Consider the following 27,837-nt stretch of genomic DNA (forward strand, 5'->3'; position numbering starts at 1 on the left):
TGCTTGGGGATGGGGGTGTCCATGTCAGGCAGATTCAGGAGGACAGATCCTTGAAGATGGGGGAGGGGCGAATTATCAATATCAAGCAAATTCAGGAGGGCAGAAATCGTCAGGAGGGGAACTCCCGTGTATTCCATGTACTTCTCCAGCATAGCAGGGCTTCCCAAATCGACCTGACTTGGTTTGCCGTTTGCCCCCAAGGGGGCTCCGAAAGCGGCCGCTTGAAGGATGGCTGGTCCGCAGTCCCACGGACGGCTCAGGTCCAGTGCCGGGACGGGCTCAGGTCCAGCACCGGGACAGACCGCTCCACCTTAACAGTGTCAACTGGGGTTGTTGGACTGGGGAGGAGGGGGATGGGTGGGCAGAGGGGAGGGGAAGGGTGAGCCGGCGGAGCGGGGGAGCAGCCAGCCAGAAGAGCAAGGAAGCCGGCCCCTCCCTCTCCTCGCTCCCGCAGGCAGCCCCCCCTCCCCGGGGCATTCGCGCCCCTTTTCTGGCCATCCGGGGAGCCGGAGAAGCGGGGCTAACCCTGGGGGCTCGCGCGGGGCGAGGCGCTCAGACATCGGCTCCTCTGCATTCTGCCTTTTTGTCCTCCCATCCCGTCTGCGCGTTGCGCCTCCCAAGTAAGGGAATCAATTGGAAGACGGAAGGCTCCGGCCGGAGGTAAGGCTGTGGCCGCCGGGGAGGGAACTTGGCCCGGCTCGGGCGCAGGGGGACAGCCTCCGCCTCAGGGGAAGGCTCATAATGCAGCTTGGGAAGAGGAAGGAACCGTGGCCGCTTAACTGGGGGCCAGAGGCTTGGGGAGACGGGGTGAAAGCCCGAGATCGCTTCACCTGCAGCCTGCCCCCTCCCCTGCCCCGCGGGGACCCATCTAAATGGGGTGGGGGATCTGGAAAGGCCCTAGAAAATCAACGAGCCCAACTCCCCCATTTTACAGACAAGAAAGTCGAGGCCCGGAGAAGTTCTGAGGAGCAGAACTAGACAGCGGCTAAGGACTTTAGAAGCCAATTAGTCCACCCCTTCACTTTTACAAAGGAGAAAACTGAGGCTGGTGGAGGAGAAGTGACAGCCCCAAATCCCGCCGGTGGCGAGCGCCAGAACAGAGATTTCAGGCCAGCGTCTCCGACTTCCGAACCAAGTTTTCTAGCGGAGTCTGCTGGGACGTCCCGGACCGCTCCAGCTACGACCTAGAGAGCTTTTGGGACGCCTCCAGTCAGCTGAGAAGGGGTAGCCCAGTTATCCCAGCAGGACTCGGTGGGCTGCTCTGCAAGCTTGGGAGTCTGGGTTTCGAGAAAGGGAACCTGGGGAAGGGAGAGCCAGATAGCAAGGGAAGGGGACGCACTCTCTGGGGGCACCTCAGCTGTATGATGGAGAGGATCCTTCAGCACCTGCACTGGAACCATTTGTGGCAGTTACTAGCTGTGTGACTTGGGCAGGGAATTTCCCTCAGTTTCCTCAGTTTTTAATCAATCTCTAAATTCATTTCCAGGATCCTAGGACTCCGACTTTTGCTAAATTGGGGCTTCTTGGGGAGGTGACAGGCAGCCTCCATCACCCCTAGAGTCTGAGCTCCTTAAAAGAGACCTGAACCAGCTCTGGGAACCAAGGGGAGAGAAGGAAGGAAGTGGAGGGCCACTCAGAAATGAGCTGGTTTTTTGGAGTTTGTAGAGTAGTGTGAAGTTGAATCTCTCAGGACTGACAGCAGTCACCCCCGACACACACACACACACACACACACACACACACACCTGGACCCAGGGTGGTACAGTGGGACCCTGGGTGGTTCAGCTCCATCTCAGATACTTTCTAGCTGGATGACCTTGAGCATCTCTCTGTGCTTCAGAGGAGGTTGGACTTTGTGGCTTTTATGGTCTCTTCTCATTTCAACTCCAGAGCACAACAGTACATTAGCCCTTTTGCAGGAGGAAACACTAAGGATGTTCCTATGGAGTGTGTGTGTTGGGGAGTGGGGAGGAGAGGGAATTGATTGTGTTTTAAAGTCAAACAACCACAGTATCTAATGATTGTCAGAGTAGGGGGTCATGTAAAGTGTGTGTGTGTGTGTGTATCTCACTCTTGTCCAAAATTGTGAAGAACTCTTATGACAAAAGATTTGTGTTCAGATCCTGGCTAGCTGCATGACCTTGGGAGAGGCATTTTCCCTCAGTGGCCTGCAGTTTCCTCTTCTGTAAAATGAGGGATCAGATGATGGCTCCTGAGGTTTCTTCCATCTCTAACGCTTAAGATCCTCCCAGTCCTAAAGTCTCTTTCTCCTCTCAAGCACAAGCTCTTGCTACTAGTTCCAGGGTTAACAAGAGAGATTGTGTATCTTTGGTAGCCCATGAATATATCTGGACTCAGAGAGAAATCAAGTTCAAATTCCAATCCACCCATTTTCTGCTCTATGTGATTTTGGGGGGGGGGTAACTTTCCCTCTGTGTGCCTCAGTTTCCTCCTCTGTCAAATGAGGGGTTGGGCTCGAAGGCCAGGATGAGATCTGCAATTCTGTCATCCTTCATTTCCCCTTCTAAATCCTGTGATCCCACATTCCTTCCTCTTCTAAATCCCCTCATACCACGACCTGATTGTCCCTTCCTGTTCTAAATCCCAGCTCCAAAGCTGATGCTCGAAAATTTGTCTGCGTTGCTATTGGACAGTCCCGCAATGGGAGAGTCCAGAGCAGTGACAGAGTCCTGGAACTGGAACCTTTACCTTTTCTTCTTTTTGCGGAACAAATGTTTTCATTATTGGTGGTCTGTGCCTCAGTTCCCCTTAAATGTGTTACATCTAGTTTCTAGCTCAAGCTCAATTCTCTTCCTGTTTTCAGGGATAAGTTTGTTTAGGACAATGGACAGGCCAAAAGGTGCAAGAAACTGCTCAACATCATTCAGACATTGTTTTAAAAAAAAAGTGTTCCAGATGGTATGAACACCGAGCTTTGTTTTGACCTAAAAATGGGTTTCAACCTCCCACAATCCCATTTTTGCACCTCTGGAAGTATGTCCTCCAATTCAAAACAAAGGAAAATGGGCCTGCAGTGATGGGATTTTATTATCTTTATTGATGCTGAATTTTATTGATTTTTGTCTTTATTTTCATCAATAACTTTTGTTTTTACCTGACCTCCTTTGTAAATACATTTTCCCCCTTCACCTAGCTACAGAACCATTCTTTGTAACAAAGAACAAAAAAGGAGGGGAAAAAAAGATAGTTCAGCAAAACTCTTTGTTAAGTAAATAGACAACAGCTCATACCCATAGTTCTCTGTGTCTGCAAAGAAAGGAGATTCGTTTTCTCCATGCTACTCTGAGGTCTAATTTGGCCATTATAATTACTGTGTGGTCATTATAATTATCTCCAGTATAAATTTGAGATAATCACAGAAGGAAAGCAATCGAATTAACACAAGACCAGGAAAGGCATCTTGCTGAAGGGCAGATTTTGGCTGAAACTTGAAGAAAGCCAAGAGGTGGCCTTGAAGAGGAAGAGCATTCTAGGAACGGAGGGCACCCAGTGAAAATAAATGAATTAGGGGACAGATTAGAAAGGAGGATAGAATTACGGGGGAGGAGTTAAGTATAGGAAAACTGGAAAGATAGGAAGCAACCAGGTTATAAAGGGCTTTAAAGTAAAACAGGATTTTATATTTGATGGGTCTTCTCTAAAATAAGGAAATTTCAGGTCTCTTTATATCTGTGATTCTTAGAATCTGGGTTCTCACTATCTACAAACTGGACATATGACCCTGGGGAAAGCTCTTCACCTCCCTGTATCTCATGAGCTCCCTGGATGACCTCTTAAGATCTCTTCCAATTTTCAACCATTTCTAATACCCTGAGCTGTTCTAATTTTCCTGGGATATTTCCCAAAGCAGCTTGGGACTTTTTTTGAGACTTCTTGGTGAAGAGAGTCCCTGATCCAAGTGTAGATAGTTCCATGTTATGATCCCAAGGCCAGTTGATAAATCCCAGACCTATCCTTGTAGTTCATCAGTTTAGCCAAAGTCATCTTTATCTGTGTGGTCTGAGTGGGGCCCCCCACCCCAGCGCCCAATGCTCTCATAGCGCAGTCAACATTGTATACACTGGAACCCATTTTTCACTTGGTGATGGGTGATCCGCTGCAAAATCTGCAGGCAGCCAGGGATCAGGAGGTCACTCCGACCCTTAGAAGCTCAGATGTTTGAAATACTTTAGTGTGAATATTTTCCCTAAAATAATGTCGCATTTCTCTTTCCCCATTCCTTGAGAGAGAGAACACATCCTATTTCCCAAGTTGCATTTGCAGCCTATGGTTTTTAGGCAGCGAATCAGAGTATCTGAAATTGGGATTTAAGAGATTCTCCAGTCCTATGCTTTATTCTGCAGATGAGGAAACTGAGGTTCAGAGGTGCAGGGACATGTTCACAAAGGTAGGAAGTATCACAGATGGGATTTGAATCATCACTGTATTTTCCAAAACACCCTGTTGCAAACTGAATTCAATGAAGGGTCAAGGACTCAGGGCTGGACTATCTAGAGGGAACATAGCTAAGACTTTTCTTGATTTGTTTCCTTAATGTAACTTCCAGGGAGGAGGAAAGAACTCCAAGTCTCCTTCCATTCCGTCTGACTCCACCCCCGAATGACCTCACAAAAGGGAGCGCCAATGCCCAGAAGCCAAAGCCCCTCTCTAGACCTGCAGGAGGCCTCCCCAACTCCCTACACATGATCTGCCCAGGGGCCTGACATTAAGAATATTTGACGAACCTTTCCATCAGGGTTTGGTCAACCAGAAGGCCAAAGGAGGTGCCCAAAAGAGCAGCCAGTTCATTTTTCGGGAAGATGGAACAGGTTAGTACTCTTGTCCATTAGCCCATATCGCCCCATATCCTTATACTCCCCTATTTACTGAAAGACCAATGGGTCCATCTTAAATCCTTTTTAGCATTATTCTTAAGGAGAACAAAGAAAGTTGAGTTACATCATCTTATGAACCTCTTTGCTAATATCAGGGGACAAAAATAATGAAGGCATCTGTTCAAGGAAGGAGAGATGTCTTCCAGCAACTTTAGGGTCCTGGACTTAATAGGACAAAAGGCTAAGGAGCTTATCCAGGGCCATCAATGTACCCAATGGTCCATGGCATTAAACTGATTTATTCGAGATCAAAATGCCTCTATGCGTGTGTCCAACACAGAAGAAATCAAAGCCCCTCTCCCACAAGGACTTTGTGGTCTAGCTAGGAAGATGTGATCCATGCAAGGAAAAATCCAAAGTAAAGTTAGAATGTGGGAGCCAGGCTATAAATATTGGATCACAGAACTATCCCAGGGAAGACCCAGAGCTAAAAAGAATCTCAGAAACCAGTGAGTTCAATCCCCTCTTTTTGTAGATAAGGAAACTGAGGACCCCAAGACTGATCATTCCCCTTCTTTGTCATCTTTGCCAGTCTACTCTATGCTTCTCACTGTTTTGTCAGTAGACATGAGCAACAAAGACAGAGTTCTGATTAAATGCACTGTGTTATCATGTTACATGATGATTGTTCATTAGTAGTTCATGTGAATAATCATAATTAGTGTTGGTTTTTGCTTCTTCCATATCTACAAACAGGATCACAAAGAGTTTAGTACTCAGTTCTCAGAGATGCAGTTACATTCATAACCATGAGTGTTGCCTGTGTTTTCACCTCCCTCCTTCTCCATTTCCTTACCCACTTAGTCCCTTCCTTTCCCCTTTCCCCTTTCCCCCTACCCCACCACCAGAGAAGTTCATAAGTCCCTCTTCTAGCTGGACACTATTCATCCCTCATTCATCCCGTTCTAAAAAAGCACCAGGGTGCTGAGGGTCTGGAAAGAGGGGAAACTGTGGGACGTGAAGCTGTCAATGATCGGGTCTACCACATCCCCCATCCAGTGGGAGGAAGAAAGTAAACTAACAACCGAGGAGAACAGTGAGGGACACAACAGGCCAGGGGAAGGAATGGAAAACCAGAATGAATCCAGAATCCTTCTGAATCTGACCTGAGAGGCAGAAGGAGAGAAGAGAATAGCAATCATTTGAGTAGAGAGGGAGCAAATGGATTTGCAATTGTCGTGTACAATCCATTTTAGGAAAGATCTAAGCAGACTTGAGTGTGTCCAGGAGGGAATGACCAAGATGATAAAATAAGATCTGTGAGAATCAGCTAAAGGACACTGGAGTATTTAGCCTGAAAAAGAGAAAACATATCTATAAAGTGGGTGAGAGAACACACGTACATAGATTTCAAGCTAGAAGAGAATTTAGAAGCCATAAAGTCCAACTGAATCATTTTATTAGTAAGAAGACTCAAGCCTAGAAAGGTTTTGTGGCTTGCCCAATCTGAGGCAGGATTTGACTTCAGTGCTTCCTATTCCCCATGTCCAGAGCCCTGGGGATGACACCGTTTTTGTTCACTCACTTTTTCAGTTGGGTTCTTTATGACTCTATTTGGAATTTTCTTGGCAGAGAATTTTGCCATTTCCTTCTCCAACTTAGTTTACAGATGAGGAAACTGAGGCAAGAAGGGTAAAGTGACTTACCCAGGGTCACACAGCTAGTAAGTGCCTGAGGCTGGATTTGAACTCAGAAAGATGAGTCTTCCTGACTCTGGACTGGCGCTTTGCACTAGCTGGCATGAGTCTCTCATAAAGTTGAGAAAATTCACATCTCCCCTTTCGCAAAGAGAAGGGACTATGGATACAGAACATAATCTATACAATAGATTGTACCGAACTACTTTTAAGCCTCTTTCTTTTTTTCTTTGTTAGAAAGAATGACTGGTATATGGGGAGATTCAGAAATTAAGGTGATTTGAAATCAAAAAGAACATTAACATTTTTTGGAAAATTAAAAGTAATAATGTCAAAGTATCAGGTCTGTCACATAGAAGATTGATTAGATTTCTGCTTCATCTCAGAGAACAGGACTCAGAAGAACAATGCTTAAAAGTTTAGGAGAGGAGAATTCAGTTTCTCAAAGGTATTCTTGGTGCTTAAATCAGCTCCAGAGTACATTAGGTTGATTTGGAAGGTAGTGAGCTCCTTCTGACTGAAGATATATATGCAAGCAGACTCAGGGTCACAACCCATCCAGGATATAGAAAGGTTCCTGGTTCAGGGGTCAGTTACACTGTCTTGTCTCCGAGATTTAGGTGATCCTGGGTTTTCTCTGGAAAATAGGAATAATAACTGTCACTATTTATCTGTTTCCTATCTGTTTTACATGTGCCCATTTACTGATATAGCAAGACTATAGAAGGTCTCTGAGGGCAGACACTTTTAGCTTTGTCTCCTAGTTCATACAATCAAGACACCCAACTTTATGAGATTGTTCTTGAAGAAAATAATCTGGCAAAAGTGCCCTGTCAACCTTAAATGCTCGCATAAATAATCATTACAAAGAGTGAATGGACAAACCAAGAAATAGCCTCCCAGGCCTGGGACCTGGTAGAGATGCAGTATTGGGCAATGGCTAAGATGTTTGGAGTCGGGAAGACCTCGTTTCTCTTTCAAAATTAGCTGGGGTTCTTTTTGGCCCTAAATCTATGATCTTCTGATCCTAAGTCGCTTATTTAGCCATTTGGGGCCTTGGTTTTCCCCATTTATAAAATGAAGGCATTGAGCTAGATGGTCTCTCAGATCCCTTACAGCGCTGACTCTGTGATCCTGTCACTTTAATCTTTGCGGGCCTCAGTTTCCCTATTTCTAAAATTAGGTTCAAATGGCCTCTGCAGTCTCTTGCAGCTCTGAATCTGATTTTTAGAGTCTTGTGTTCATTTTAATCCCTTTTGCTGGAATTAGAGAAAGTGGGGAGGAAGTATATCTGGGGAGAGGGGCAGGGAGGAATCAGGGAGGAGGGAGCAAGAGAAAATAGAAACCTGGCCAGACACAGTTTATCTCTTCCCAGTCCAGAAGCAGCTCACCAAATTAAAATGTGGCTCATTGTGGTTCCAAACTTGATCTTTTACCGGCTCCCATTTTTTTTGCAGGGAGAGTGAAGAGAGGGGTGGGGTGGGAGGACCAAAGCAGCACGATACTGTGATTTGGTTTCTCTATCGGTTAGTTTGATTTCCATCCCATCACAGCCTCAGGCTCTGCAGAGCACAGCCTTCCCTGCTGTGGGACGGTCCTCCATCCACTTCCCAGGTTCACGTCTGGCTTAATGATGAGCTCCAGCCTTCCTGAGAAAGCTGTCTCTCTTTATCTAAATAGTCTGTGTTCCGTGTCCTCCCCAAATGGCACATTTTATCACGCCTGCCCACGGGAAGGCAAGGCGAGCCTACCACATGTTGGAGAAGGAAACAATGAAAATCATAATGACATATTTATATATTTCTATCGCACTCACAAGTCTGTACAGCATGTTCTTCACTGAAGCCTTGTCAAGGAGAAAGTATGAAAATTCTCTGCAAAGGGGACAGAGTCAGGTAGATCTGAGTTCAAATGCAGCCTCAGACACTTAGCAGTTGTGTCCCTGAACTTATTTGCCTCAGCTTACTCATCTCTAAAATGGGGATAATAATAGCACCTGCCTCCCAGGGTGGTTGTGCAGAGGAAATGAGAAGATATTTGTAGAGCACTTAGCACAATATCTGGCAGATATTAGACACCATATAAATCCTCTCGGTAATTAAGTGAAGAAACTGTCTCTGAGAGGTTGGCCGTTGAGCAATCAATAAGCATTTATTAAGGACCTACTAAGTGCCAGGCACTGGGGATACAAAGACAAAAGTGTCCCCAATGGCACTATATTCTTATATCTAAGAAATTCATGGTCACAAAGGTATTAAGTCTGAATGGAAACCAGATTTCTGGTGAGATATTCACTGTGCTACAATGCCTAGAGTACATTATTGGAGAAAAAAGTGTAATCAAAATGATAATAATAATTGTTAATTAAGCACCTACTATGTGCATACAAATTTTTTAAAAATATATAGTTCCTGCCCTCAAGGAGGTTACCTTCCATCAAAGAAATTCTTGATTACAAAGCTGATTTGAATCAGGTCTTGTGAAGCACTGCCTAGAACAGGAGTGGACTTTTTTTTTCCCTGAGGCAATTGGGGTTAAGTGACTTGCCCAGGGTCACACAGCTAGGAAGTGTTAAATGTCTGAGGCCAGATTTGAACTCAGGTTCTCCTGACTTTAGAGCTGGTGCTCTATCTATGGACTTTTAAAAAATATCATCCACAGACCCTTTTGGCTGACCTGTGAACCATAGGGAAACCTTCCTTAGAATGATGTTTTTTTCATTTTAATCACTTTATTTTGCCAAATATATACGAAGATAGTTTTCAACATTTACCTTTGCAAAACCTTATGTTTCAACTTTTTCTTGCTTCCCTTCCTCCCCTCTCTATAGACAACAAGCAATCCAATATAGGTTAAACATGTAGTTCTTCTAAATATATTTTCATATTTGTCATGCTGCACAAGAAAAAGCAGATGAAAAAGTGAAGGAAGGTAGTCTTCAGAAGGTGGTCTAACTAGAAGAAATGGGTTGGAAGTTCCATGGAAACACATACGTTACAAAAAATTTTATTAAAAAGAAAAAGAAAAATGATTCCGCAAAACCAGCCTTTTACCTCTTCTCATTCCCATCTGTCCTCCACTTAACTGTCAAAATTAATTTTTTTTTTTTTTTGGCAACCAGGATTAAGTGACTTGCCCAGCGTCACACAGCTAGTGTTTGAGGTCAAATTTGTTTGTACCTGGTTGTTTGCGTTTTGTTTTCTGCATTAGATTGTGAGATCTGGAAGAGCAGAGACTTTTTTTCTTCTCTTTGTATCCCTAGCACTTAACAGTGCCTGACTATGGTAGCCACTAAACAAATGCTTGGAACATTAACCATGTCTAACAAAATTCATTATTCCAGAAGGGCAGCCTTCCTCACACAAAGCCCAGAACCCGGCACTTGGAGAAGTCTCGGTCATTACTCAATGCTTGTTCAGTGGACTCTAGCTTTGGTCCCTGGCTGAAAAATTTTCCAAGATGGAAAGGACCTTAGAGCTTCTCTAGACCATCCTCTTGGTTTATAGATGAGGAGACTCAGACACAAAAAGGTCACATGATTTCTCCAAAGTTCGACAGTTATTTGGAATCCTCTGCAGTTTCCCTAGCAAGACATAGTTTTCAACATTTATCTTTTTAAAAAATATATATATTAAAGCTTTTTATTTATACAACATATGCATGGGTAATTTTTCAACATGGACCCTTGTGAAGCCTTCTGTTCTAAATTATCCCCTCATTACCGCCTCCCTTAGATGGCAGATAGTCCAATACATGCTAAATATGTTCAAATATATTCAACATTTACCTTTGCAAAACCTTGGGCTCCAAATTTTTCTCCCTCTCCCTCCCCTACCCCATCCCGCCCTAAGACAGGTTAAATACGTGCAATTCTTCTGAATATTAAATGTAACGTTCTTAGCATAGTGCCTGGCACATAGTAGGTACTATAGAAGTGTTAGCTATAATAACAATAATAATAATAATAATAATAGCTATGCTGATGATTATTCTCCTATTAATATTATTAGAGGGCCATGCAAATAGTGAGCATCAGACCTGGGCTGTGAACCCATAACAGAAGCAGGCCCATTTCCACTGCATCACTTCCTCTTCTCTGTCTCCCATCTGTTGCCAGAAGTCTGTTGGGAGACTTGGGAGTTGCCAGAAGTCTGTTCATTGAGGGGAAGGAGCAGATTGGGTTTGTCTTTGAATCTCCAGGGTCTAGCAGGTGCTGATGATTTCATTCTTTCTTTACTGGCTTTATTGGCTCTGAGGATCATGGATCATGACCTAGAGCAACAAGGGACCTCAGAGACCCTCTAATCCCCGCCCCATCTTACAGAGTAGGAAACTGAGGCCTGGGGAGGTGACATGGCTTTCCCAAGTTCATATTAATAGAAATGAGGGAGAGAGAATTTGAATCTAGATCATTTAATCCCAGAGTCATAGTCTTCAGAGATCAATTAATTCAGACCATTCATTTTATAAATGAAGAAATTGAGTGTCCAAGAAGGGACTCGCCCATAATCCTCCAGGAAGGACAGAAAGAGCCAGGGTTGGGATCTTTGTCTTCTAATTGCTAGTCAAGGGCTCTTTCCATCACCTCACACTGTGCTCTGGTCTCTGCTGGGGAATGGGAGAATGTTAGTGTGCAAGACATGTCTCTCCAGAGTGACAAGGGCTCAGCAGTCGAGCGATCCGAGATCTGCAAGCGTCTGAGAAGAGCATCTCTGAGCCCCTGTCAGGCTTCCATCCTTTACACTGTCACGTTCTCTCCGGTCTCTCCCTTCACTCAGAGGCTTTGTATAAAATTTGGGAGAAGGCAGAGGAGCTGAAACCTGCCCCACATTTATGCCTTTTCCACATATTAATATTTTTATAGCAACAAGAAGGAAATGGAGACAGATTGGCCTTTGTGCTGGGGATAAATTAGCTGTGACTAGCTCATTCAGACAGCCGGAGACAGCTGATACGCTTGAATGTTTTGTTGATGAATTCACTGAGCAGAATTTTTTTTTCCTTTTTTTACTCACTCCTTGAACACTGTCATTTGCCTGGAATAAAGTTTGTATTGGACCAAATTAAATGGAACCACAAAATGTTAGAATAGGAGAGAGCCTTTGAAAGTATCTGTCCAACCTCTCCTCCCCTTTCAAGTTTACACTACAGAAACGGGTCCAGATGAGGGAATTGCTTGCCCAAGATTACCAGCTGCTTTATGGCAGCTGTTCTCTGCAGAGACTGGATAGGATAGTGGGAAGAAGTCAGGAAAGGCCTGAGTTCAAATCCCACCTCTGATGCTTATTAGCCTTGATACTCACCTGTATGAGCCTCAGTTTCCTCATCTGTAAAATTAGGATGATAATGGACATTAAGAGGTAGAATGGAGCACTCTCACTTCAGATCGTTACCAGCTGTGTGACTGCTGAACAAATAATTTAATCTCTTGAGCTTCAGTTTTCTCATCAGCAGAATGGGAAAAATAAAAACTCCTGCCTTACATGGATACTATGAGGATTGACTGAGATAAATAATATCTATAAAGTGCTTTTCAAACTTTATTATAAAAATTCCTATTGTCAATAATAATGATCATAACAAGAATAATGCAAGCACCAACTTCTTCAGAAGATAATGAAAACATTTAAAAGCTCCTTGAGGGTGAGGACTATTTCATTTTTATCTCTTTATCCTAATCATCTAGCACAGTGCCTGGCACATAGTAGGCGCTTAATAAATGCCTTTTAATTGACTGGCCAATTGAGAGATAAAAATGCTCTATAGAAAAGAGTTGGTATCGTATTTTGCTTCTCTCCCCCGCCACTTAAACTAGAATATATTCCTTCCGAAAGTGTCCCTAAGCCTGGGCATCCCTACCCAGGGAGATGTTCAAGGTAAGATCACTTTCATTGTTAGAAATGTCTTTTCTGGAGAAGAGTGATTCCCCTAGAAGCTGAAGGAGAAATCTCAGATAAATCCAACAGAGTCAGCCTCTTTCGAGTCAACTCTTCTCCCCATCAGAGGCTTGGGAGACATTTCTAGAGGGATATTCTCAGCACATAGAGAATTTTGAGAAGTGAATGAAATGACAAGTATTCCATTTTTCTTGTTTTTTTTAAAGTTATAGATGGTTTTCCCACGGAAGATTATTAGGGAAGAGAGTCAGGAGGTGGATCAAAGCCTTTTTGACCTCATCTCTTGACTTCATGGGTCTTGAAATCTTCAATGAGAAATGTTCAACATAAGAACTTGCTTTGCTATAAATGAGAGAGTAAAAGTAGAAATAAGACCTGGATCTGTGATTTTACTAACAAGAAGAAACTTCCTCTATCAACACAAAGGACATCTTTTTTACAACTTGGATTGTGCCAAAGGCAACTGATTTGCCCAGAGTCACACAGTCTAGTATGTCAGAGACAGGAATGGAACCTAAGTCTTCCTCCCTGGTTTCCATGACAGTTCTCCATATGTTGAACCATAATTACTCTCAAAAATAAATGCAAGCAAATTTGAGGGGGTGAGATACTTGTAGCTGGACAGATCAAGAAAAACCTCATGTAGAAAGTGAAGCTTGAGGTGAGCTATAAAGGAAACTAGGGTTTCTACAGGTGAGATTGGCGTGCATTCCTGTGATGCATGGGGAGAGGATTGTGCGAAGATGGCAGAGTAGCTCAGAAAATTCCAAACTTTTCCTCACATACCAAACAAAATTGTGCCTCAGGACTAACTTCAACAAAGAAGATTTGGGGCATAACAAGAATACTTTTAACTGAGAAAAGACCCCAGGATGAAGGTCTAACCAGTGTCCAGGTGGGCTCCACAGAAATGTCAAACCAGGAGTCTTGGGGTTAGCTGGGGTCCTAGGTAACCTCACCCTGACCATTTATTTTTCTTGAAAGTGAGAGTAGTAAATAGTACTTATTGATCTTAGACAAAGTCTAACTCAAAAAATAGTCAATTAGAGAAATCTACATTATATGTCAGCCATATTAATAGTTTAGATGTATATATATGCATTTGTATAGATGTATAATGTATGTAGGTGTGTTTATATACACATGTACATGCACATTCATGTATATAGGTATACATGTGTGTATATACACATATGTATACATAAATAGATCTTTGCTTAACTGCAGTCTACTTGGGGGAAGTAAAAGGGAAGAAGGGGAAAATGAATAAAGTAAAAATGAAGAGCAGAAAACAAAAGAAAACCTGCAAGAAAGCAAAGATGGACAATTATAAATACAATGTCTTTTATTACAATAGCTGCTTTCTTGAAATGAAAATGTATTGTTATACATCTTGAATCCTTCCCATGTTCTACTAAGCACACGTGAATATTTTATTTTATTTTCCTGCCTTTTTTTCCTTATTTTTGCATTTAAGCTTTAAATAAATACTCTAAAAAACCCCCACAAAAAACAAAGGCATAGGAGGTGGAACACCACTTGTGAAGTCAGTTTGGTTGACAGTGTATTAAGGGGAGTAATGTGTAATAAGATTGAAAAGAAAGCTTAAGGACAAGTTGCAAAGGGCTTTAAATGACAGACTTGGAGTTTATTGGAGAGGGTGACATGGTCAGACCTACGCTTTAGGACAATCACTTTGGCAGCTGCACAGAGAATGGTTTACTCTTGGGCAGAAAGATTGGTGAAGAGTCCACTACAGTGGTCCAGGTAAGAGGCAATGCGAACTTGAATAAAGTAAGTGCAATGGATATGGCGCCAGGCACTACCAGTTTCTATGACCATTCCCATGTCTTCTAAACTGAGTGATGTTGTAATTTTTCTGCTCAGCAGCTTTCTATATGTGTCCTCGTTCCCTCCAGGCAAAAACAAAAGTCCACATTTCTCACCTTATCATTTAAGGCCTTGCATAATCCAACTATGGTCTACCTTCTCAATCTTATCTAACAATTCCTTTCAAACACCCTCCCTAAAACAAACTTATTTCTTGAATAATTTTTTCTTTCTTTTTTACAAAATATTTTTATTGATATCCTCTGTCTTATATCATCATAGTAGAGAGCCATCTCATGTGATAAACAACAATTTTTTAGAGAGAGAAAAAGTCAGTACTAGTGCTCAATACATTGAAAAAATCCAAAAACACATCTCCACAAAAGGGTAGGTTAGGATTGTCTTCTCATATGTCTTCATTCGAATCTTGCCTTAGTTCTTATAATTTTGTTACATTTACTTTTGATTTTTTAATGTTGCATTGTTCTTTCCACTTTCATTGTTTTAGTCATTGTGTATATTTTCTTGGCTCTACTAATTTCACTCTACATCAGTTTATAGACATTATTCCATGCTTCTCTGTTTTTATCACAACCATTATTTCTTACAGTGAAGTGATAGATTCCATCATACCCATGTACAATATTTGTTTAGTTATTTCCCCATTTATGGGCATCTACTTTGTTTCCACGTTCTGCTGTAAATGTTTTGAAGAATTTGGAACTTATTTCTTACTAATGGTTTCCTTGAGGAATAAGCCCAGTTCAAAGGCAATGAATGCTTTAGTCACTTGATCTACATGATTCCAAATTTCTTTCCTAAATGGTTGTCCCATTTTCACGGTTTCACCAACAGCATATTAGTGTGTCTATCTTTCCTCAACTCCTTCAACATTAACTGTTGCCTTTGGGGGAGGGTCATTTTTATGGTTGTTTTGATTTACACTTCTCTTATTAGTGGTTTAAAGTATTTTTCATGTAGTTGTGACTATAGTTCTTTTGTAACTATTTGTTCATATTCTTTCACAATTTATTTATTGGGAAATGTCCATTAGTCTTATATATGTTTATTGTTTACATTTCTTGGATACTAAACTTTCATCAGAGAAAATTTTTAAAGAGGTTTCCTATTCAGTGTGACTGCCATGATATTCCTTACACAAGACACTCATCTCCAGGCTCTCACATTTTCCCAGATCATCCCTATGTTTTTGGAACTCTTTTTCCTGATCTCTATTTCTTGGATTCTGGGGCTTCTTCATGTCCTGGATAAAACCCTACCTTCTTCAGGAAGCTCTTCCTGATGTCTATAATGCTAGATCTTCCCTATTGATTGCCTTTGACATACCCTGGATATATTGTGGTTGCATATGATTATTTTCAATTCATTTCTCCCATTTGACTGTAAAGTTGAGAGCAGAAATTGTCCTTTGCCTTTCTTTGTAATCCAAGTACTCAGAACAATAGAAGGTATCCAATAAGCATTTAATAAATGTTTATTGATTATATGATTTAACCTGAGCTGAGCCCTGACACAAACTAAGGATTCCAAAAGGGAGTCACTGAAAGCACAGGGACTACCTGTGCCAAGAAGGGATGATGGCAGGTAATAAGCTAATACTTCTGTTTAGCTCTAAGGAAGAATATGGAAAGAAGTTAATCAATTCAAATATAGCCAAAAGGCTTTTATTAAGTACCTCTTTGTGCCGGGCACTGTGCTAGGTATTGAGTTTTCAAAGACAAAAACAAGAAGCCAAGTTTTTCTGATTCCAAATCCAGGACCCTATCCACCATACCACCTAATGACCAAGGCTATAGAGAAACCCATTATCCAGATGTGGGTTGGTTCAGTTTGCTTCTCAGTGCTGAAATCCTGCCAGGTTCATTAGAGAGAGGTAAAATTCATGTTTTATGAGGTCAGAGGGGAAAGATTGGTCTTGACCATTGTTAAGGGCACAGGGATGGAGATTAAAAAGGCATCCTGAAGGAAGCAGTATTTGAAAGGGACTTCAAAGAAAGAGAAAATTTAGGAGGCAAGGAGAGGGGGATCTGCCAGATCCAAAGAGTAGCTGGCCCTGAGGGCACAATGATTGGAATTCGGCTTTCTGGGTGACTGGAGCTCAACTGGTCTGGAGGGAGATCGTGGGGAGTGAGGTGGGGAAGCAGGCTAATGGCAGATTTAAAGAGCAGGTTTTGAAGAGCCTAAGCTTTTTTAACTGATAAATTCCTATCTCTGAGGAGGTCCAGGAAGACAATGACCGCTCACAAGCAACCTGCTAATGGTGACCCGAGAGGGGGAATGAAACCTCCCAAAATGTTCCTAACTTCCACAGGGTGGAACTGGTCTGTGTCTTGGGAGAATCCATCTGGGTCAATGATCTATATAAGACATTACCTGCCCTGTGGTCCAGTGGGTTCAGAGAGTGCCTTTCTCTGTCAGTGAGAGGCTCACAGCTCTACCTTTGGGAGGGGCTTCAGAAGCCATTCTGCCCAACACCTTCATGTTACAGAGAAAGATCCTGAGACCCATGGAGGTACACTAAAGCTGAGCACAAAAAAAATCTAAGGGGCCCCCCGGTCCCAGCCTCTCATTTTACAGGTGAGAGAACTAAAGTGCTTGCCAAGAGTAACACCATTGATAAATGTCAGAGTCAGGATTTGAATGTGGTCCTCTGACTTCAGAACCCAATCCCTTTCCATTGAACCATTCTGTGCTGATGGTCATTATCATAGCCTTCCTATGCTGGAGGGGCCCAGAACTTTCTCATTGCTCAGCAGTCATCCTCTACAAATGGAGCTCAGTGACTCTTCCTCTTAATAGAGCATTCTTGGGGACTGAAAATGCTTTGCAGGGCAGATGGCAAGGCCCAAAGGTCTGGAGGGCACAGCATCTGGACAGTTGGTATGGCCCATTAGTCCTTCATCTTCTTGATTCCTTGGTTATCACTGAGCGACAAGTCCCTATATTTGTCCTGCCTCCTGTTGTGAGGAAAGAAGGCTGGGATTTGGGTAGAAGGGCTTCCTTGAGGCTCATCTTCAGAACTAGGGCACTAAAGAGCAAGCCACTTGTTATCCAAATATATGAATCATTAATGATGGAATTTCCTGGATCAATAGTGGAGATATTCACATCCCCCCTCAAATCAAATCACATTTTGCTCCATTTATCCTATAGGTTCTAACTCTCTAAGTCTCCAATGATTTCATCCTCAGGAGTTCCCTTGTAATCCCCCATGACATCCTCTCTAAAAATTAGAAAGTCCCCTATGATCTTCCATAACATTCCCTCTAAAGATTAGTTCATATTTAGTCTTGCGCAATCATATAGATTACAATTCTAAAGTGTGTCACTACTTACCATCCAAGCTCTTAGAACTAGTGTGATCTTAGCTAAGTCACTTCACCTCTGGTTCTCAGTGTTCTTCTCTTAAAATGAGGGGGTGCTGAGCAAAACAAGAACCAGGACTACATTGTACACAGTAACAGTAAGAATGTATTGATGATCAACTATAAAAGATTTGGTTCTTCTCAGTGACTTAATGATCCAAGGCAATCCCAATAAACCTGGGACAGAAAATGTCATCTGCATCCAGAAAAAGAATTATGGAGATTGAATGTAAATCAACACATGCTATGTTCACTTCTTTTTTCTATTGTTTTTTTTCCCTCTCCTGTGGTTTTTCCTTTTGTTTTGATTTTTCTCTCTCAACATGATTCATAAAGAAATGTGTATTTAAAAAATAAAACAAATAGAAAAAAAATCAGGGGGTTAGACTAGATGGCCATTGGAGTCCCTTCCAGTTCTAGACCTACTCTTCTAGGACCCTCTTGGGACTCTCTCATCGCTCCCTAGAAATTCTTTGCCTTAGAGTCCAAGTGGGCCTCAATTTCCATGTCTCAAAAAGAAATTGTCAGATCAAATAACTTAAATGTCTCTTCCAACTCAAATTAGAAGATCTTATTGATGGTTTTTTTTTTCCTTCCTTTAAGTTCTTGTTGTCAGAGATGGCTTTATGGCAAGGGAGAAAGAGTGGAAATAAAATTCATGCAAAAACAATAAACGTCAAAATAAAACTTTGGAAAAAGTAAGCAAATGAAATTTTAAAAAAGAAAGCAGATAAATCACTGTGACTCTAATTCACTTTTCCTTTCCTTTTAGACAGGGAAGAGCCAAGATTCTGGGCCCTTTGTGGAGTTTTTGCAGAGTTCTTCCATGGACTTGATCTTGACTATGGCTAGAAAGGTGGTACCTGAGGAATAGCAGAGGTCTTTACCTCTATTCTGGTGGTGAACTAAGAGATGCCCCTTGCAACTGATATCAAGGAGAATAATGGAAACATCAAGACCTAGAATATAGTAATCACTCCATTAGAATAATGAACACCGGCAAGGCTTAAGATCAAAGGAGCAAGTCGAGGTAAGGCAATCTGTCCCAGTCCATTCCAGCAGCAATCATCTGGATTCTTCAAGGATTTACCTGAAAGATGAGTGATGGGCTGTGGGCCTCTCTCAGTCCTAAGGAATTTAATCAACTAGAGAAATATTCAAAAGGTGAGTATCCTGATTAATCCACATAAAGAGGGAGTTATCTCATGTTTGGGGAAGGCTGTCAATGTTAAAACAGGAGACAGGGATATGGGTGGTGGAGGGGACAGAGAACTGACTTTGTAATCAATTCAATTGAGTCCTCTCATACATATTAATTGGATGACCATGTTCAAGTCATGACTCATAGTCCCCCAAAATTCTCAAGGATGGTGAGTCACTGGTGTGATTGTCTCCAGAAGAGCAAAGGCCAATTTCAGCTTGATATGGAAGAAAAATCCTGCTCACAATCAGAGTTCTCCAGAATGGAAGAGTTTCGAGAAAAAGGAGTGTGATAAATTTGGAGCTGGAAGGGACAGAGAATATTGTCCAATCTCCACCCTTGACTATTTTACATAGGAGGAAACTGAGTGTTCTTTTTCTACTATGCTGCCTCTATTTACAAATTACCTTAATGAGCAAATGATGAACGTCAGACACCTATCAGAACTGGTGTGGAGTTCCCTCCTTTAGATCCATACTCTTATGGGGGTTCAGGATTCTGAAATGGCCTTAGCACAAGGAATTTGTATTTATTAACATGACAAAAATAAAACAACATTTTAAAATAGATTCTTCCTTTTTGTTCAAATGTCCATTCTGTTTTGGTAACATTTTTTTTAATGTCATGGACATACAGAGATCCTGGGTAAGAAATCCCTAACTTTTTTTTTGTTTTCAGCTATCAAAATATTTTAAAAATAAAGTTCACAGACTTCAGATTAAGAATCCCTCTTCTAGTGGAACCAGGAATTATTATGGTTGGATCCAGTCAATCAACAAATAAGCCATTCTTACATACCCACTCTCTACCAGGCATTGTGCCAAGCACTGGGAAAATTAAGATAAAAATGAACCAAACCTTGTTTTCAGAGAACTCTTGGTTCTTTCAATACATATTTGTTAAACACTTATTATATCCCAGGCACTGTGAGAAGTGCTGGGGACCCAAATACAAAAGTGAGAGAATCGCCATTTATCTATCTAGCTCTTCTTGTTTATTATCTCAGGGAGTTGGAAGTCTATCTATCTTGAGAAATTGGTATTTTGGAAGAAATAACATTTGCATATATAGATATCTACAGAGTAGCTACAAAGGAAATCTTGGAGTGGAGATGCTAGCAGCTAAAAGACCCCAAGAAATGGGGCTCTCGCTTCCCTTTTCTTATTAACAATTTCCCAAAATCGATGGGTTTTGCCTCCCTAGATTCTCCCAAGAAGTTAAAAGATGTCTTAGAAGCATTTTATGGAACTGCTCTGGAGTCAAAATATAACTCACAACTGGTAAGAAGCTTTTGTTTGGATTTTTAAGTGAAACCTTTTTTTCTTCAGATTTGTGATTTCATTAATGTAGGGAACTCTCAGAGAAGAAACTCCATCCCCCAATTCAGATCACAGATAAACTTTCCTTATAGTTTCAGAGAGTCCTTCAGAGCTCTTAAGAAGTTAAGTGATTTCCTTTCCATCTCTTCCTATGCACATGTAGAGATAAGAAAAACCTGCAGGATTCTGTAGTTATAGGGGGCAGGAGAAAGGGGGACAATGAATACTTAGCGCATCAGGAAGTCGTTCCAATGCTGGTGTGTGTTATCTGGAGGTTCATGAATTGGTTTTCAGAATTGGAAACATGAAAACTAGAAGAGGAAACATTTTATTTGTAAGTGCTTGTAGCTCCCTCTCAGGTCTTTAGGAGTATCCTAAGAGATTTGGGGTATCTCTTCTCTTTGTTCCCCTCTTCCATTATTCACTGACAGTGTGACCAGCACTCCAGTTCCATTTGGCTCCTAATATCAATTTCTTTTGTATTTAGCAAGAACGGAAGTACAAACATGGGCGGGCCCTCAATATTTTGGGTTCACACTCCCTCTATCCCATCACAGTTTCTAGTAAAAAATGACTTGTGCTTTGCTGAGTCACCATGTAGTATTGGTCCCACCAAGCTTATGTCCAAGTTCAGCATCTCTTCCAGGAGGATCCCTGTCCCTATCACTGGGCTGGATCTTTGTTCTTTGGGGTATCATTATTGGGCTAGCTGCAAGGCTTTCCAAAATCCCAGACCCTCGGATTTCGACCTGTCAAAACTCATAAGATCACAGTCTCCAGTTTGATCTGTTTAACCTAAAATGAAAGGACAAACATTAAGAGAAAAAAGGACATCCCATTTCCATAAGGAGAACATGTATTGGTCTCAGAGGGGAGGTCACTCGAGGTCTCTTCCCTGATAGAAGAATCCCTTATTAGATGCCATCAGCAAAGAGTCAAACCAAGAGAGAAAAGCCAAAGGCAATCGGTGGTGGATGTTCTGGTCCCTGACCTTTTGAAGACCCTGCCCTTCCCCAGCCCTGCCCCAGTTCCAGCAACACAAGCAATTGAAAAGGTTTCTTCTTACCACACAGTAAGCAGACCAGAACCAGTTACACAGTGTTTACACATGCTCCAGAATCTTCAAAATGCTTCCCTTCCATCATCATCATCACCCCCCCCCCCAGAAGCAGGCTCTCCACCTGGGAAGATAATCTCAGAGATCCTCTATTCCTACCATTCCCCATTACATTTAGATCAAGCTTCAATCTGCCTCTCAGTGACTTTCCTCCATGGCCTAGAGCATTGGGGTGGGGGGAGTTTGACTCTTGCCCTCTCTAATTTTTCCAGTTACCAATTTTTTTTAAGAAAGTTCATAGACTCCAAGTTAAGAACTCCAGGCAAAGAGACTCATTAGATTCAATAGGAAGCTGATCAAGAAATCAATTTAAAAAGATGTGTGTAAGGGATGAAGGCAGAGGAAATAACTAAGGATGAATCTCCAAAGTGACATAATCCTGTAAGAGCAGGTTTGGAGAACTGAAGATTAATATGTGCTGAGAACCTACATCAAACTCCAAAATGTTTTTCCAAAGCTCTCTATAAGGCACATAGAAAATCAAGAAAGGGATGGAGCCTCTCCTTGGAATAGATGGAAAAGTGACAATGAAAGGTAGAGAAAAAGGTGGAAGTGATCAATTATTTTGCTTCTGTTTTCTTTACCAAGGGGGGTGGGTTATATTCAAACTAGGAAAAATAGAGCAAAATGATTAAGAAGATTTCCAAAAGAAGAATGGAAACACCAAACTAGCTACACATTAGGAGTTGTCTTCCTGCCCAGACAACTTGCCAAGTTGTTATCTTGCTGAGATGGAAATCTCAGCTGGATGAAACATTAACTTTTATATGTCACTGGAGAACCACTATTGGGGTTTCACAGACTCATGGTGGATAAGTAAGAAGTCCCAGGAGCTGGAGGGATGCAAATATTGCTCCTATCTTCTAAAAGAGAAAAAAGTGACTTTCTTCAACTAGATGCCGATGCTCTTGGCTTCAATTATTCTAAAGTGAGTTTATTTAAAGGGATGGCTTGCAAGTTCAGAAATGGAGACAATGATTTTGAAGAGTTAGCATGGGTCCTCTAAAATGGAGTCATAACAGCTACTTAATTAATCATCAAATCTTGTCGTTTTAATAGTCACAGTACTACTGCGGCATATCCACTTCTCTCTATATTCATGTAGCCACCACTTTAGTTCAAGTCCTTATCCCCTCAATTTTACACTATTTTTTTTGATGGTTTCACTCTATCTTCAATTTGCTTCCATTTCTGTCTGTATTTATTGGTTATTTTGGTATTCAGGTTTAATAGGAAAGGAACTGAACTGCCTAGTATATTTTTAAAACAATATTTTCCCCAGTTACATGTAAAGACAATTTTTAAAATTCAATTTTTAAAAAATTTTGAGTTCCAAATTTTTCTATTCTTCCCTCATGATCCCCCTCCCTAAAATAATAAGCAATTTGCTATAGATTCAGGTTCATATACAGTCATACAAAATATATTACCATATTAGTCATGTTTTTTAAAAAAAGACATATCCAAAGTGGAAAAAATATGAAAAAATTACAGAACATGAAAAATAGTATGCTTTAATCTGCATTCAGATACCATCAATTCTTTCTCTGGAAGTAGATAGCATTTTTCATCATGAGTCCTTTAGAACTGATTTGGATCATTGCATTGCCGAGAATAGCTAAGTCACTCACAGTTAATTGTTGTACTGTATTGCTGTTACTGTGTACAATGTTCTCCTGATTCTGTTCATGTCATTTTGCATCAATTCATGTAAATCATTTTAGGCTTTTCTGAAAGTATCTTGCTCATCATTTCTTATAGTAATATGCCATTACAATCATATATTACAACTTTTTCAATCTATCTATTGAGGGACATTCCTTAATTTCCAAAAAATTATAAATATTTAATAAATAAATAAATAGATCCTTTCTCTTCCTTTTTGATCTCTTTGGGATATAGACTTAGTATGTTTATTGCTGGATCAAAGGATATAATTATAGTTCTTTGGACATAGTTTTAATTTGCTCGCCGAAGTGTTTGGCTTAGTTCACAACTCCAACAATAGTATATGAGTGTCCCAATTTTCCCATATTATTTTTCTTTTCTCTCATATTAGCCAATTTGATAGATATGAGGTAGTATCTCAGAGTTGTTTTAATTTGCATTTCTCAAATCAATAGTGACATAGAGCATTTTGTCATATGACGATAGATGCCTTTGATTTCTTCATCTAAAAATTGTCTTCATATTTTTTGACCATTTATCAACTGGGGAATGACTTTTTATTCTTGTAAATTTGAATCAGTTCCCTATTTATTTGAGAAATGAGGACTTCATGAGAGACACTTGTAAAAATTGCTTCCCAGATTTCTGCTTTCCTTCTAATCTTTGTTACATTGGCTTTGTTTGTGCAAAACTTTTAAAATTTAATATAATCAAAATTATCTGTTTTATATCAGTAATGCTGTCTATCTTTTGCTTAGTCACAAACTCTTCCATTCTCCATAGATCTTAATACCTAAACTATTCTTTGTTCTCTTAATTTGCTTATAGTATCACCCTTTATGTTTAAATCATGTACTCATTTTGATCTTGCCTTGTTATACAATAAAAGATAATGATTTATACCTTGTTTCCACCAAACTGTTTTCCAGCTTTCCCAGAAGTTTTTGTCAAATAGTTCTTGTCCTAAAAGCTGGGATCTTTGGATTTATCAAATGCTGGATGAATATGATTATGTACTACTGAATCTTGTGCATCTAATGTATTCCATTGATCTACCATGCTATTTCTTAGTTTTGTTGATTACTACTTTGAGATTTGGAAGGGCTGGCCACCTTCTTTCACATTGGTTTTCATTTATTCCCTTAATAAATGTTGTTCCAAATTAATTTTGTTATGATTTTTTTTCTAGGTCTAAAAAGAATTAAATTTTTTTTCAATTGCTTAGATGTGATTTTATTTGTGTGAAAAGCATTTTTCAATTTTGTTTATATAGTTCTTGGGTTTGTCTTGGAACTAGACTCCCAAGTATTTTATATTATCTACATTTATTTTAAAAGGAATTATTCTATCTCTCTCTTACTACTAGACTGTGTTGGAAATATATAGAAATGCTAATGATTTTGTGGGTTTATTTTATCTCTTGCAACTTTGGCAAAGTTATTAATTATTTCAAAGAGTTTTTTAGTTGATTCTCTAGGATTCTTCAAGTGTATTGTCATAACATCTGCAAAATATGATAATTTTATTTCCTCATATTTTTCTGGGCTAGTCACTTAACCCCAATTGCCTCAGGAAAAAAAAAAAAGTTGTTTTCTTCAATGGATTTTTTGATATATCTTTTCCCATTATTTGTGCTTCCTTTACTACGCTGTTGACTCTCTTTTCATGATTTTCTTACATCATTCTCATTTTATTTCTCATTTTTTTCTTTGATGTCTCTTATTTGGTTTTTAAAGTCCTTTTTGAACTTTTCCAGGAGTTCTTTTGGGGCCTGAGACAAAAACAAAACAAAACAAAACAAAACCTTTCTCTTTAAGGTTTTAAATGTGGACTTTTTGAACTTGTTGTCCTCTTTTGAGTTTGTGTTTTAATTTTCTCTGTTTCCATATTAACTTTCTATGGTCAAGGGCTTTTTGTTTTTGTTTGTTTGATTTTTGCTCATTTCCTAGCCTATTTTGTTACTTTTAAAGCTGAGCTTTGCTTCTTGGGTACAGAGGGTACAGTCCCAAGCTTCTTGAGCTGGGAACCAGCAACCTGGCCACTAACTTGATTCACTCAGGTCTTCACCTGGTATGCTGGGGCCTCTGGGGCTGGCAGATCATCTGCCATATGGGAGCTCACAACTAGCCCCTTGTCCCACTGGTTAGGGCGCTGGGCCTCTATTACTATCTGTGCTGAGGCTAGGGATTTCCTGCTGACTGGGCTGGGCTGCTTTCTACTTTTATCTATGTGAGACAGACCTTTTCTGAAGTTTTTTCAAGTTATTTTGGTCTGGAAAATTGTTCACCTCATCATTTTGTAAACTCTGCTGCTCCAGAATTCATTTTGAGATGTTAAATAAAGTTGTTTGGAGGAGAATTTGGGAGAGCTCAGGCAAGTTCCTGTCTTTTCTTTGCCATCTTGGTACTATCTTGTTGTTTATCCATTATTTTGAAAAAGGACCATGACATCAGGGAGGTGATGCCATAATGCAAGTGACTTGGATTTAAGCAAGGGGAGGCTGAGCACCTACCTTACCTTTCCCTCCAGAGCCATCTGGATCCAGTGGCCAGATCTAGATAAGGATGACTGAAGATGGCCCCGGATGCAGTGGGAGACCTTGGGCTTTTTAAACTAAGGTCTTCTTCACTTTGGCTGAGGTCATGCCCCTTCAGTGATTAAGGATAGGTAGCAATGGAGGCAAAGAATGGCCTTTTTCACCTTGTCCAAAAAATCTAAATAAATAAGTAAATGAATGAATGACTCTGGGAGGAAGAGGAGAAGACTCTCAGGGTTTCTGGCCAAAGCAGAAATGACTACTATTTAATTAAAAATGAGTCAATCAGGACCAAAAACACGATCAAATAGGCTTGGCCCAGGACCGATTGGTGGCCAATTAGAAGCAGATTGGTCTCACTTAAATCCAGTTCACTTGTATGGCATGTTATCACCTCTCTGAGGTCATGGTCCATTTCAAAAATGATGGACAACAACAACCTTTGTGAGTAAAGCTGGCTTGGAACTGATCAGTTGGAAGACCTTCCTTCCTTCTTTCCTTTTTTTCTTCCTTTCTTCCTTCTTTTTCTTCCTCTGTTCAAATAGGATATTATACCCTTAACTTCAGATGCTCTTAAAAGCATTTTTTTTCTCTTTTGCACCTCAGAACCCTCCCAAGATATCTTGGGGTTTACTGGCTAGATTTCTTTCTTAAGAACCAGGCTTTAAACCAAAACCAGTCTGGCACTATCTTGAACTATTGCTAAAACCTCCTAATTCTCTCCCTTCCAATCTCCTACATGGATGCCAAAGTGATTTTTTTTGCTTATTTATTTTAAGTGATTTCCCTAGAACCCAGGGTTAACCCTATCGCTTCCCTGATCGATAAAATCCAGTGACTTCCTAGTGCCTTCAGGATCAAATATAAAATCCTCTTTTTAATATAAGCCAAGCCATAACTTGGCTCCTTCCTACCTTTCCAATCTTCTTATACCTCATTCCTTCATTCATATAGTCTATGATCTAATGACATTGGGCTCCTTCCTGACTGTTCTGCATGTAAAACATTCCTTCATACGTTTTCCCTAGATGTCCCTCATACCTAAAATTGTCCCCCTTCTCATTGTCACCTCATGGCTTCCTTCAAATTTTAGCTCAAATAATATTTTCTTCAAGACACTGTCTCCCCTAATTCTAGTGCCTCACCTTGAAGTTAGCTCCCTTTTATACTGTACATCACTTGTATGTACTCCATACATATACATTACCTTTCTCACCAGAAAATGAGTACCTTGAGGTTATTTTTGCCCTTTTTTTCCTTTCCTGAGCTTAGCACAGGACTTGGCACATAGTAAGCCCTTAATAAATTTTTGTGGACTTACATGACTTGTTAAAGATCCCACAGGTAGTAAACGGCAAAACCAGAATTTGAACCCACTCTTCTATTCCAAACTACCCATCCTTTCTACCACATGACACTGGCATTTTCTCTCTCCTTTCCTTCTCTATAACTTTTATCCTTTTCTCTTGTCCAATCTCTTTGTTTCCCCTTAGTCCTTTTTTCCATCTTTCTTCACTTATCCCTTCCCCTTTCCTTTTCTCTTCCTCCTTCTATCACAATAACAATCCCTCTTCTCCTCTCCCCTAAGCTCATTGACTATGAAGGATTCAAGGTTTTCATGAAAAATTACCTGGATGATGTCATCCCTGAGGAACTCTGTAAGCATCTTTTCCTGTCCTTCACATGCAAGAACCGAAAGGGGACCCTTATGAAGAAAAGTTCCAAGCTCTCCCAAGACAACATTTCTGGTAAATATCTTTGAGGGTTCATAGATCCTTGTTCCCATACCAGAAGCCAATGGAAGATGACCCCAACCACATCTTCCTCCCACTGTGGCACAAAACACTGAGATGACGCTCCAGAAGAAAAACACATGACCTTCAATACATCCTCCCTTTACCTGAGTAGGCTGCATATTTTTCAATGGAGGTAAAAATGGCTTCTCCCCACATGGGAGCTAAGTCATGGTGGTCAGAGCAGATGGAGGCAGAAATAAAGCTGGAGAAATCAGGAAGAGAGGGGTTACTTAATAGCATGGTCCTCTTCAAACAATGTAATTTCTTCCAAGTAATCAGCAAAATAGAGTGATATTTTATATTTTATATATATTATATATTATTTTATTTTAATTATATATAATATATAGATTACATTTTATGTTGTATATATAAAATTATATGTAATATGATATATGTAAACATATAATAAATTTAATTATAATATATTATAATAGTATACAGAATACTGAAGGACATTAAAAGGGGAGGTCAAAACATAGCCCCTGCCTTTGAGGGAAAGACAAGCCCAAATGGCAGAGAAATGTAAACACAGACATATCTCAATCAATCTAG

At 40.6% G+C, this 27,837-nt stretch overlaps 1 protein-coding gene across 1 annotated transcript in view; it reads left to right on the top strand.

Annotated features, from left to right (window-relative positions):
- Nucleotides 1-372: 372 nt before the first annotated feature.
- DGKG (diacylglycerol kinase gamma) overlaps nucleotides 373-27,837 on the top strand; it is a 227,074-nt gene continuing 199,609 nt past the window's right edge. Inside the window, exons 1-5 of the mRNA XM_031968754.1 lie at nucleotides 373-660; nucleotides 4,568-4,829; nucleotides 18,418-18,809; nucleotides 20,050-20,126; nucleotides 27,075-27,234. Of these exons, the coding sequence (XP_031824614.1) occupies nucleotides 18,743-18,809; nucleotides 20,050-20,126; nucleotides 27,075-27,234 (304 nt within the window). The 5' untranslated portion in view covers nucleotides 373-660; nucleotides 4,568-4,829; nucleotides 18,418-18,742. The remainder of the gene's footprint in view (nucleotides 661-4,567; nucleotides 4,830-18,417; nucleotides 18,810-20,049; nucleotides 20,127-27,074; nucleotides 27,235-27,837) is intronic.

Source organism: Sarcophilus harrisii, chromosome 4 (assembly GCF_902635505.1).
Source record: "Sarcophilus harrisii chromosome 4, mSarHar1.11, whole genome shotgun sequence".
Classification (NCBI taxonomy): domain Eukaryota; kingdom Metazoa; phylum Chordata; class Mammalia; order Dasyuromorphia; family Dasyuridae; genus Sarcophilus; species Sarcophilus harrisii.